The 12,140-nt window shown below is 39.8% G+C and overlaps 1 protein-coding gene across 1 annotated transcript in view; it reads left to right on the top strand.

Moving 5' to 3' along the window:
- Positions 1–12,140, top strand: part of KIF27 (kinesin family member 27) — a 91,151-nt gene that overhangs the window by 26,698 nt on the left and 52,313 nt on the right. The window contains exon 5 of the mRNA XM_047102838.1: positions 9,267–9,473. Coding sequence (XP_046958794.1) covers positions 9,267–9,473 — 207 coding nt within the window. The remainder of the gene's footprint in view (positions 1–9,266; positions 9,474–12,140) is intronic.

The raw sequence follows: 12,140 nt of genomic DNA, 5'->3' as shown, positions 1-12,140 counted from the left end.
GCCTGTAGTTCTCTTTTTTTACTGGGTCTCTGTCTGGTTTAGGAATCAAAGTAATACTGGCTTCATAGAATGAGTCTGGAAGTTTTCCTTCCCTTTCTATTTCTTGGAATAGCTTGAGAAGGATAGGTATTATCTCTGCTTTAAACGTCTGGTAGAACTCCCCTGGGAAGCCATCTGGTCCTGGACTCTTATTTGTTGGGAGATTTTTGATAACCGATTCAATTTCTTCGCTGGTTATGGGTCTGTTCAAGCTTTCTATTTCCTCCTGATTGAGTTTTGGAAGAGTGTGGCTGTTCAGGAATTTGTCCATTTCTTCCAGGTTGTCCAATTTGTTGGCATATAATTTTTCATAGTATTCCCTGATAATTGTTTGTATCTCTGAGGGATTGGTTGTAATAATTCCATTTTCATTCATGATTTTATCTATTTGGGTCATCTCCCTTTTCTTTTTGAGAAGCCTGGCTAGAGGTTTGTCAATTTTGTTTATTTTTTCAAAAAACCAACTCTTGGTTTCGTTGATCTGCTCTACAGTTTTTTTAGATTGTATATTGTTTATTTCTCCTCTGATCTTTATTATTTCTCTTCTTCTGCTGGGTTTAGGCTGCCTTTGCTGTTCTGCTTCTATTTCCTTTAGGTGTGCTGTTAGATTTTGTATTTGGGATTTTTCTTGTTTCTTGAGATAGGCCTGGATTGCAATGTATTTTCCTCTCAGGACTGCCTTCGCTGCGTCCCAAAGCGTTTGGATTGTTGTATTTTCATTTTCGTTTGTTTCCATATATTTTTTGATTTCTTCTCTAATTGCCTGGTTGACCCACTCATTCGTTAGTAGGGTGTTCTTTAACCTCCATGCTTTTGGAGGTTTTCCAGACTTTTTCCTGTGGTTGATTTCAAGCTTCATAGCATTGTGGTCTGAAAGTATGCATGGTATAATTTCAATTCTTGTAAACTTATGAAGGGCTGTTTTGTGACCCAGTATATGATCTATCTTGGAGAATGTTCCATGTGCACTCGAGAAGAAAGTATATTCTGTTGCTTTGGGATGCAGAGTTCTAAATATATCTGTCAAGTCCATCTGATCCAGTGTCTCATTCAGGGCCCTTGTTTCTTTATTGACCGTGTGTCTAGATGATCTATCCATTTCTGTAAGTGGGGTGTTAAAGTCCCCAGCAATTACCACATTCTTATCAATAAGGTTGCTTCTGTTTATGAGTAATTGTTTTATATATTTGGGGGCTCCGGTATTCGGCGCATAGACATTTATAATTGTTAGCTCTTCCTGATGGATAGACCCTGTAACTATTATATAATGTCCTTCTTCATCTCTTGTTACAGCCTTTAATTTAAAGTCTAGTTTGTCTGATATAAGTATGGCTACTCCAGCTTTCTTCTGGCTTCCAGTAGCATGATAAATAGTTCTCCATCCCCTCACTCTGAATCTAAAGGTGTCCTCAGGTCTAAAATGAGTCTCTTGTAGACAGCAAATAGATGGGTCTTGTTTTTTTATCCATTCTGATACCCTATGTCTTTTGGTTGGCGCATTTAATCCATTTACATTCAGTGTTATTATAGAAAGATACGGGTTTAGAGTCATTGTGATGTCTGTATGTTTTATGCTTGTAGTGATGTCTCTGGTACTTTGTCTCACAGGCTCCCCCTTAGGATCTCTTGTAGGGCTGGTTTAGTGGTGACAAATTCCTTCAGTTTTTGTTTGTTTGGGAAGACCTTTATCTCTCCTTCTATTCTAAATGACAGACTTGCTGGATAAAGGATTCTTGGCTGCATATTTTTGCTGTCTAGCACCCTGAAAATCTCGTGCCAATTCTTTCTGGCCTGCCAAGTTTCAAAAGAGAGATCAGTCACGAGTCTTATAGGTCTCCCTTTATATGTGAGGGCACGTTTACCCCTTGCTGCTTTCAGAATTTTCTCTTTATCCTTGTATTTTGCCAGTTTCACTATGATATGTCGTGCAGAAGATCGATTCAAGTTACGTCTGAAGGGAGTTCTCTGTGCCTCTTGGATTTCAATGCCTTTTTCCTTCCCCATTTCAGGGAAGTTCTCAGCTATTATTTCTTCAAGTACCCCTTCAGCACCTTTCCCTCTCTCTTCCTCCTCTGGGATACCAATTATGCGTATATTATTTCTTTTTAGTGTATCACTTAGTTCTCTAATTTTCCCCTCATACTCCTGGATTTTTTTATCTCTCTTTTTCTCAGCTTCCTCTTTTTCCATAACTTTATCTTCTAGTTCACCTATTCTCTCCTCTGCCTCTTCCATCCGAGCCGTGGTGGTTTGCATTTTGTTTTCCATTTCCTTTAAAGCGTTTTTCAGCTCCTCGTGACTGTTCCTTAGTCCCCTGATGTCTGTAGCAAGAGATTCTCTGCTGTCCTGTATGCTGTTTTCCAGCCCAGCGATTAATTTTATGACTATTATTCTAAATTCACTTTCTGTTATATTATTTAAATCCTTTTTGATCAGCTCATTAGCTGTTGTTATTTCCTGGAGATTCTTCTGAGGGGAATTCTTCCGCTTGGTCATTTTGGATAGTCCCTGGTGTGTTGAGGGCCTGCAGGGCACTTCCCCTGTGCTGTGGTGTATAACTGGAGTTGGTGGGCGGGGCCGCAGTCCGACCTGATGTCTGCCCCCAGCCCACCGCTGGGGCCACAGTCAGACTGGTGTGTGCCTTCTCTTCCCCTCTCCTAGGGGCGGGATTCACTGTGGGGTGGCGTGGCCCGTCTGGGCTACTTGCACACTGCCAGGCTTGTGATGCTGGGGATCTGGCGTATTAGCTGGGGTGGGAAGGCAAGGTGCACGGCGGCAGGGGGGGCAGGCTTAGCTCGCTTCTCCTTAGGTGATCCACTTCAGGAGGGGCCCTGTGGCAGCCGGAGGGAGTCAGATCGCTGCCGGAGGTTTGGCTCCGCAGAAGCACAGAGTTGGGTGTTCGCGCGGAGGGAGCAAGTTCCCTGGCAGGAACCGGTTCCCTTTGGGATTTTGGCTGGGGGATGGGCGGGGGAGATGGCGCTGGCGAGCGCCTTTGTTCCCCGCCAAACTGAGCTCTGTCGTCCGGGGGCTCCGCAGCTCACCCTCCCTTTGTCCTCCAGCCTTCCCGCTTTCCGAGCAGAGCTGTTAACTTATGACCTCCCAGACGCTAAGTCGCGCTTGCTGTCGGAACACAGTCCGTCAGGCCCCTCCGCTTTTGCAAGCCGGACTCGGGGGCTCTGCTTGGCCGGCGAGCCGCCCCTCCGCCCCGGCTCCCTCCCGCCAGTCCGTGGAGCGCGCACCGCCTCGCCACCCTTCCTACCCTCTTCCGTGGGCCTCTCGTCTGCACTTGGGTCCGGTGACTCTGTTCTGCTAATCCTCTGGCGGTTTTCTGGGTTATTTAGGCAGGTGTAGGTGGAATCTAAGTGATCAGCAGGATGCGAGGTGAGCCCAGCGTCCTCCTACGCCGCCATCTTCCCAGAATCTCCCAGGACTTTCTTTTCAGGTACCATCAGTTTTCATCATTTAGTTGTGGAATTTCCTCGACAGATCTTGTTCTCAGCATCCTGTTGACATTATTTAACATAGAGGTTATAAAGAATTCTGTGAACCTTCTCCCTTCCTGTTTAGTTTCACTCCTCAATGGAGCCTAGTGCTCAGAAGCGGCTCTTTTAAATCTGAACGGCCGGATCACCTCTGTCTTTCTCTTTTTAAAATTTCCTTTGCTTGTTTATTTCTTAAATTTTACATATGAGTGAAATAATATAATATTTGTATTTCTCTGACTTATGTTATTTGGCATTTATAGTCTCTGGATCCATTTTTGTCCTTGCAAAAGACAGGATTTCATTCTTTTTTATGGCTGAATAATATTCATATATATACACATTATATATATATGATGTGTATATATATGCTATATGTGTAAATGCCACATCTTCTTTATCCATTCATCTATTGGTGGACATTTAGGCTGCTTCCATTTCTTGGCTATTGTAAATAATGCTGCTGTCACTATCAACAATAGCCAAATTATACAAATACACACACACACACACACACACACACACACACAGACACCATGGAATATTACTCAGCAGTCAGAATGAAATTTTGCCATTTGCAACAATGTGGATGGAACTAGAATGTATTATGCAACGCAAAATAGTCAGAGAAAGGCAAATATCATATGATTTCACTCATATGTGGAATTTAAGAAACAAAACAAACAGGGGAAGGGAAGGAAAAATAAGATAAAAACAGAAAGGGAGTCAAACCATAAGAGACTCTTAAATACAGAGAGCAAACTGAAGGTTGCTGATGGGGTGTTGGGTTGGGGGAATGGGCTAAATGGTTGATGGGCATTAAGGAGGGCACTTGTTGGCATAAGCACTGGGTGTTATATGTAAGTGATGAATCACTAAGTTCTACACCTGAAGAAACTAACTTGGCGTTTGAACAAAACAAACAAATAAATAACACATTAAAAAAATAATACTGCTAAAAACATAAGGGTGTATGTATCCCTTTGAATTAATGTTTTTGTATTTTGGAGATAAATACTCAGTAGTGTGATTACTGGATCCTAGGGTAGTTTTATTTTTAATGTTTTGAGGAACCTCCATACTATTTTCCACAGTGGCTGCACCAGTTTGCATTCCCACCAGTAGTGTAAGAAGGTTCCTTCTTCTCCACATCTCCCTAACACCTGCTGTTTCTTGTGTTGTTGATTTTAGCCATTCTGACAGGTGTGAGGTGGTATCTCATTGTAGTTTTGATTTACATTTCCCTGATGATGAGAGATGTTGAGCAAATTTTCCTGTGTCTGTTGGCCATCTGGATGTCTTCTTTGAAGAAATGTCTGTTTGTGACTTCTGCACATTTTTAAATTGGATTATTTGTTTTTTGGGTTGTTGAGTTGTATCAGTTCTTTACATATTTTGGATACTAATCCTTTATCGAGTATATCATTTGCAAATATCTTCTCCCATCCGGTAGGTTTACCTTTTAGTTTCATCGATTATGTCCTTCACTGTACAGAACCTTTTTATTTTGATGTAGTCCCAATAGTTTATTTTTGCTTTTATTTTTGTGATATAACTTGGGAATTGAGATGCCTCCAGTTTTGTTTTTCTTTTTGAAGATTGCTCGGGCTATTCAGGGTCTTTTGTGGTCCCATAGAAATTGTAAGATTGTTTGTTCTAGTTCTTTGAAAAATCCTGTTGCTATCTTGATAGGGATTGCCTTCTATGTGTAGATTGCTTTGAGTAGTATAGACATTTTCACAGTATTCTTCCAATCCATAAGCATGGAGTGTCTTTCCATTTCTTTGTGTGTCTTCAATTACTTTCATCAATATTTTATAGTTTTCACCTATACAAGTCTTCCACCTCTTTGGTTAAGTTTCTTCCTAAATATTTTATTATTTTTGGTGCAGTCGTAAATGGGGTTATTTAATTTTCTTTCTGCTGCTTCATAATTAGTGTAGAGGAATGAGACAGATTTCTGAACTTTGATTTTGTATCTTGTGACTACTGAATTCATTGATCAATTCTAGCAGCTTTTTGGTGGAGTCTTTAGGATTTTCTATATATAGTGTCATGTCCTCTGCAAATAGAGTTTTACTTCTTCCTTACCAATTTGGATACCTTTTATTTCTTTTTGTTGTCTGATTGCTGTGGCTAGGACTTCCAGTACATAAAAGTGGTAAGAGTGAGGGGCACCTGGGTGGCTCAGTCAGTTAAGCATCCAACTCTTGGTTTCATCTCAGGTCACGATCTCACAGTTTATGAGATCAAGCCCCGCATCTGGCTCTGTGCTGATGGGAGCCTGCTTGAGATTCTCTCTGTCCCCCCTCTCTCTACCTCTCTCTTTATCAAAATAAATAAATATTTTTTAAAAAGTGGTGGGTGCCTGGGTGGCTCAGTTGATTGAGTGTCCAACTCTTGATTTCAGCTCAGGTTATGATCTCACAGTTTGTGAGTTCAAGCCTCACATCGGGCTCCATGCTGACAGTGCAGAGCCTGCTTGGGATTCTCTTTCTCCCTCTCTGTCTGCCCCTCTCTCCCTTGCTGTCTTCCTCTCATTCTCTCTCAAAATAAATAAATAAACTTAAAAAAATAGTGGTAAGAGTGGATATTCTTGTTTTGTTCCTAACCTTTGAGGAAAAGCTCTCAGTTTTTCCCATTGATGTTCTCTGTGGATTTTTCATATAAGTTCTTTTTTTTTTTTAATTTTTTTTTTTCAATGTTTATTTATTTTTGGGACAGAGAGAGACAGAGCATGAATGGGGGAGGGGCAGAGAGAGAGGGAGACACAGAATCAGAAACAGGCTCCAGGCTCTGAGCCATCAGCCCAGAGCCCGACGCGGGGCTCGAACTCACGGACCGCGAGATCGTGACCTGGCTGAAGTCGGACGCTTAACCGACTGCGCCACCCAGGCGCCCCTAAGTTCTTGATTATGTTTTGGTATGTTCCCTCTAAACCTACTTTGTTGAAGGTTTCTCTCATGAATGGATATTGTACTTTGTCAAATGCTTTTTCTGCATCTGTTCAAATGACCATTTGGTTTTTATCCTTTCTCTTATTGATGTGATATATCACATTGACTGTGAATATTGAATCACCCTTGCATCCCAGGAATAAATCACACTTGATTGTGCTGAAGGATTTTTTTAAATGTATTGTTGGATTTGGTTTGCTAGTATTTTGTTGAGGATTTTTGCATCTATATTCACGAAGGATATTGGACTGTAGTTTTCTCTTTTTGTGGTGTCTTTGTCTGATTTAGGATCAGGGTAATGCTGGACCTCATAGAGTGAATTTGGAAGTTTTCCTTCCTCTTGTATTTTTTGGAATAGTTTGAGAAGAATTATTCTTTAAATGTTTGGTAGAATTCACCTGTGAAGCTCTCTGGTCCTGGACTTTTTGTTTCTTGGGAGTTTTTTGATTACTGATTCACTTTCATTGCTGGTAATCTTCCTAAATTCTTTAGAAGGATTCTTAGTTCATTGATTTTTAGCTTTTCTTCTTTTATAATATGTGCATTTAAGTTATAGATTTCCTCCTAAGTTTACCTGCTCAAAATATTTCCTTATATTTACTATGACTTTTATCCGACTCATGGGTAACAAGTTACTTTATTTCCAACACATGGAGGATTTCTTTTTATGAATTTTTGGCTTAATTGCATTGTGGTCCATATGATTTCAGTCCTTTGAATGTGTTGAAACTTGCAGGGGCGCCTGGGTGGCTCAGTTGGTTGAACGTCCGACTTCGGCTCAGGTCATGATCTCGCAGTGCGTGAGTTCGAGCCCTGCGTCGGGCTCTGGGCTGATGGCTCGGAGCCTGGAGCCTGCTTCCCATTCTGTGTCTCCCTCTCTCTCTGCCCTGCCCCTGTTCATGGTCTGTCTCTCTCTGTCTCAAAAATAAATAAACGTTAAAAAAAAAAAAGAAACTTGTGTCATGGCTTAGCATAAGGCCAATTTTTGTAGGTATTACAGATGTACTGGAAAGGAATATGTATTCTGTAATTATTGGGTGGTGGTAATCTTGTTAATCATATCTATATTTTTATTCATTTTTGGGTCTTTTTGTTATATCAGTAATTTAGAGTGATGTTACAATCTTTTGCTACAATTTTGGATTTGTCTTCCTTTTCCATGAAGTACTAACAACTTTTTTTATTGTTTATTTATTTATCTTAGCACAAGCAAGGGAGGGGAGAGAGAGAGAGGGAGGGAGACAGAGAATCTGAAGCAGGCTCTGAGCTTTCAGCACAGAGCTGGCCGGAGGGCTTGAACTCACAAACTGTGAGATCAGACGCTTAACCAACTGAGCCATCCCGGCTCCCCAGTACTAACAATTTTTGCATTATACATATTGAAGCTGTGTTATTAAGTACATAGAAATGATGACTGTTACATCATTCTGGTGAATTGACTGTTTTAATATTTTTTACCTTTTCCAGTGGCTTTTGCCTTAAAGTCTACTTAGGTATTCACATAGCTCTACCAGCTTTCTTTTGATTAACATTACCTGGTGTCTCTTTTCCACCTTATTTTTAATCTTCGTGGGTCTATTTTAGTTGTGTTTCTTGGAAGCAGCAAGTTAGATAATTTTACAATCCCCTGACATATTGTAATCTTTTAATTGGATTACTTAGTTCATTTCTGAATTTAACATAATTCCTTTCATATTGTGGTTCTAATCCCACCATTGTGGTTTTTACTTATCCTAACTGCTCTGCGTTCCTTTTTCTCTCCTTATCTTCTTTTGGATTAATTGTGTTTTTTAAATTTTTCTATTTTTACTTCATTAGCTTAGGTGTTATACTTTTACTCTTTTAGTTATTGGTGGTTACCCTAGAGAGTGTACCATGCACCCTTGATTTAATAAAGTCTAATATTATTGGTATTTTCACTCTTTCCCAGACAGTGTAAAGACTCCATATCACACCCCCTGCCTCAGCTTCTATGCCATTGGCATATATTTTAATTATCTGAATATATGAATTTTTAATAAGGTTTCTTTCTTATAGCTTAGCATGAGCACTGTAAAACTTTAGGGTTTTTTTCCCCTATTTAACAGTGTAGTACGTGTGAAGTATTAAGATGAATGACAGTTTCTTGTTTACATAATTTTGTGCTGATAAAACAGGAGATTGATGTTAGAGCTTTCTGCATTGGGTATAGTTGACAAAGTTTCTCTAGAGGATACATAGAAAGCTAACACACACACACACACACACACTCCTGACACAATTTGTTCAGCCTTTGCTTTCCAGTTCTTTTTCCTCCCAGGACTACCAGCTACCTATCTTTTATCTCTTTGTGCTTTAGGCTTTCTTTTGCCCTGAGTAAAGGCTTTCACTTCACTGCACCTGTTACCAGTTAGTCTCCTTTGCAGCCACCTCTGCCATTTGTAGTTCTTTCTCCCCTTTTCAACTTTCTTCTTTCCTGTTACTGCTTGGATTTCACTCAGGAAGGCCAAACATTTATAGAGATCAGCTAATCAGAATGCTTCAGGTTGGCAAACCAACCAATCAAAATGTATGGGGCATTTACTTTGAGTATTTAATTCTTCAGGTTCTCTTTGTCACTGCTTACTATTCAAAAGTTTTTATCACTCAGAACCGTCTGGTGAACACCAGAAGGCTAGTCTGTGGAGCAGTGAGGTTTTATGGTTCTGTTAAGGTAGTCATGAGTTCGGGCAATGTACAATTTATTTTTAATCATTACACACTTACTGGGGTTCTCTATTTTAAAAATGTTCATCTCTCTTTTACAAAGAATGAAAAAATAATAGAACAACAACTTCTTGTGGATCAACTGAGTGAAGAACTAGCAAGACTTAATCCGTCAATGACATCTTCAGCTATGGAAACTTGTGGAGACGGGCCAGACACCAGGACACCTGGAAAGAGGCCATGTACCGTACCGTTTGATACTCGTTTGGGGCATTATATTTATATCCCAGCCAGATCAGATTCCAGGAAGGTAATGTCTAAACATTGATTTCTTTCTGGTTTTGGTTTTGATACGTAAAAAATATGTATAATATCACAGGATATTTGTACAGTCTCAGCACCTTCTCTTTTTCTGTTTGGTTTCATGGACTTTTATGTATATTCTTGCTTTCAGTCATGCTTATTTTTAACAAAAAATGAATAAATAGGAGAATATATAGCTTTATTTGGAAGGAATAGTTGAAGGTGATGTCTGTATTCACCAAGGAGAAAAAGCTATCCTTTGTCATCATATTTTCAGATGCCATCATATTTTCATATTTTCATGTTTTAGTCTGATATCTTCATTAATTTTTTTTCTGTCTTTAACCACACCAAGTTGAGATGAGATTGGAGGGTGCTTAGTTTGATTTATTTGGTCTGTTTTATTATTCTCAAAATGATATTTATCTATTATCCGGTCTTGCCAAGCTGACATAATCAAGACTGTGTGGAGATCAGTATGAAGTTTCATTTTAATTTTTACTTATAAATATGTGTGTGGGTGGTAAATCTATGTACACAGATTTCTCATGAAAAATCAAGGAATCTCTACTGGAATGGAAATCTCTAGTGGAGAAGACTAAGTAGCAGATTCATGAATTTTGGTGTCTATTTATTAATTTTATGACTGGAAAGGATCCGAAGGCCATGTGATGGTTACCATTAAAGGGGTAAGAAATATGGGAAGCGTCATAGGCTTTGTAGCCAGGTAGGCTTGGGTGTGAACACAAGCTCTTTGTATAGATCTGTACATGTGCCTAAACCCATGTGGGCCCCCGGTTCCTTATCTGTCAGACTGGGGGAAACGTGGGTGTGTGTGGAGGATTTACATAAGATAGTGATGCTAAAACTGCCTGGTACACTGTGTCTTCAACACACGCCTATGGGGTGCGTTACTGTGTCCCAGGCTCCGTGCTTCAGAGTAAGACAGGTGCTATCCTTACCTGTGTGGTTTTTAGCTCTGAGTGGTTGAGTTTTAAAATTTAAATGACTGTTCTTATTAATTTCAGTTTTCCTTTGTAGAGTTATTGACATTTTCTTTTTAAAAATTTTTTGTTAACATTTATTCAGTTTTGAGAGACAGAGAGCACGAGCGGGGGAGGGGCAGAGAGAGAGGGGAGACAGAATCTGAAGCAGGCTCCAGGCTCTGAGCTGTCAGCACAGAGCCTGACGCGGGGCTTGAAGTTACGAACTGTGAGATCATGACCTGAGTTGAAGTCAGCCGCTTAACCGACTGAGCCACCCGGTGCCCCTGAGTTATTGATATTTTCTTTATGGGTGAATACACAGTAAATTTTCATAGAACATATGGGATGAAAGGTAAATTTTTGCAGGATTCAAATTTGATAACTATGATTTCAACTTAATAATTATATATTGTCTTCTGTATTTAAGCGATTTATTTATTAACTCTTGGCTAGTAATGTGAATAAATTTTCTGTTTATTCTTTTATTTTTTATTTAAAAATTTTTTTTTAATGTTTATTTACTTTTGAGAGACAGAGACAGAGCATGAGTGGGGAAGGGCAGAGAGAGAGGGAGACACAGAATCCGAAGCAGGCTCCATCCAGGCTCTTAGCTGTCTGTCAGCACAGAGCCTGATGCGGGACTTGAACTCACAAACCGTGAGGTCATGACCTGAGCTGAAGTCAGACGCTTAACCAACTGAGTCACCCAGGTGCCCCTCTTTTATTTTTTTTAAAGAACATTTGTTTTCCCCTGATTACAAAAGTTGTACATATTTATTCCCTCTCAGTCTCTCTTTCTTCTTTTTACTCGACATTCACACACACATACACTCTGTGAGGAGATAGAGCTCTGTGGGCTCTTGAGAAAAGTTAGACCCTTGTTCTTATTTCTAGTTGTTTGCATAGGCCTGAAACAGGCATGAGTGGAATAACGACTTCCGTGGTTATTGTTTCAAATTATCAAGTTATGAGTTTTGTTTTGTTTTTACAATTTTCCTTCTACCCCAAAAGATCTCTGCTAGCCATTAAAAGGAGGGGAAAAGAAAGAAGATGCAAAAGTCATATGATCGGCAGTTTTAAGAACTCTTGTTCCTACCATGTGTCCAAGAATCTAGGCCCCTTTTCTTGTTTGGGCTGGTTACTGCAGCAGACATGAGAAGGCAGGCTTGCGTGGGAAGACACATGGCATGCCAAGCCTTGTTGGTGTCCTGCTTGTTCTAAAAGTGAGGGGAAGTTTTCATATTGAATACTGAAATGAACTAAATTACTCCCAAGAGGACATCTGAAATACCATTTCATTTTCTCCTGGATTTCTATCTCCTTGGCAGAAATCTAGCTAATATTTTCTTTTTCTTTTTTTTTTTTTTTTGAGTTTATTTATTTATTTTGAGAGAGAGAGAGAGAGAGAATATGAGTGTGGGGGGGGGGGGCAAAGAGAGAGGGGTAGGGAGAGAATCCCAAGCAGGCTGTCAGCACAGAGCCTGATGTGGGGCTCAAAGCCATGAACCATGAGATCTTGACCTAAGCCTAAATCAAGAGTCCAGCTCAACTGACTAAGACACCCAGGCACTTTTAAAAATATTTCTTAAATGCTTGTGTATACATATTGGAGGGAAAAGAGCAAAAAGATCTTACTTGTTTTAAATGCATTATTTGTTATATTATGTGTATACTCATATACTTTCATT

This window comes from Lynx rufus, unplaced genomic scaffold, assembly GCF_022079265.1.
Source record: "Lynx rufus isolate CCGP_SWC_20201006 ecotype Redwood Valley unplaced genomic scaffold, mLynRuf1.p SCAF_10, whole genome shotgun sequence".
Lineage (NCBI taxonomy): Eukaryota > Metazoa > Chordata > Mammalia > Carnivora > Felidae > Lynx > Lynx rufus.
This window is presented reverse-complemented; position numbering and strand designations above follow the sequence as displayed.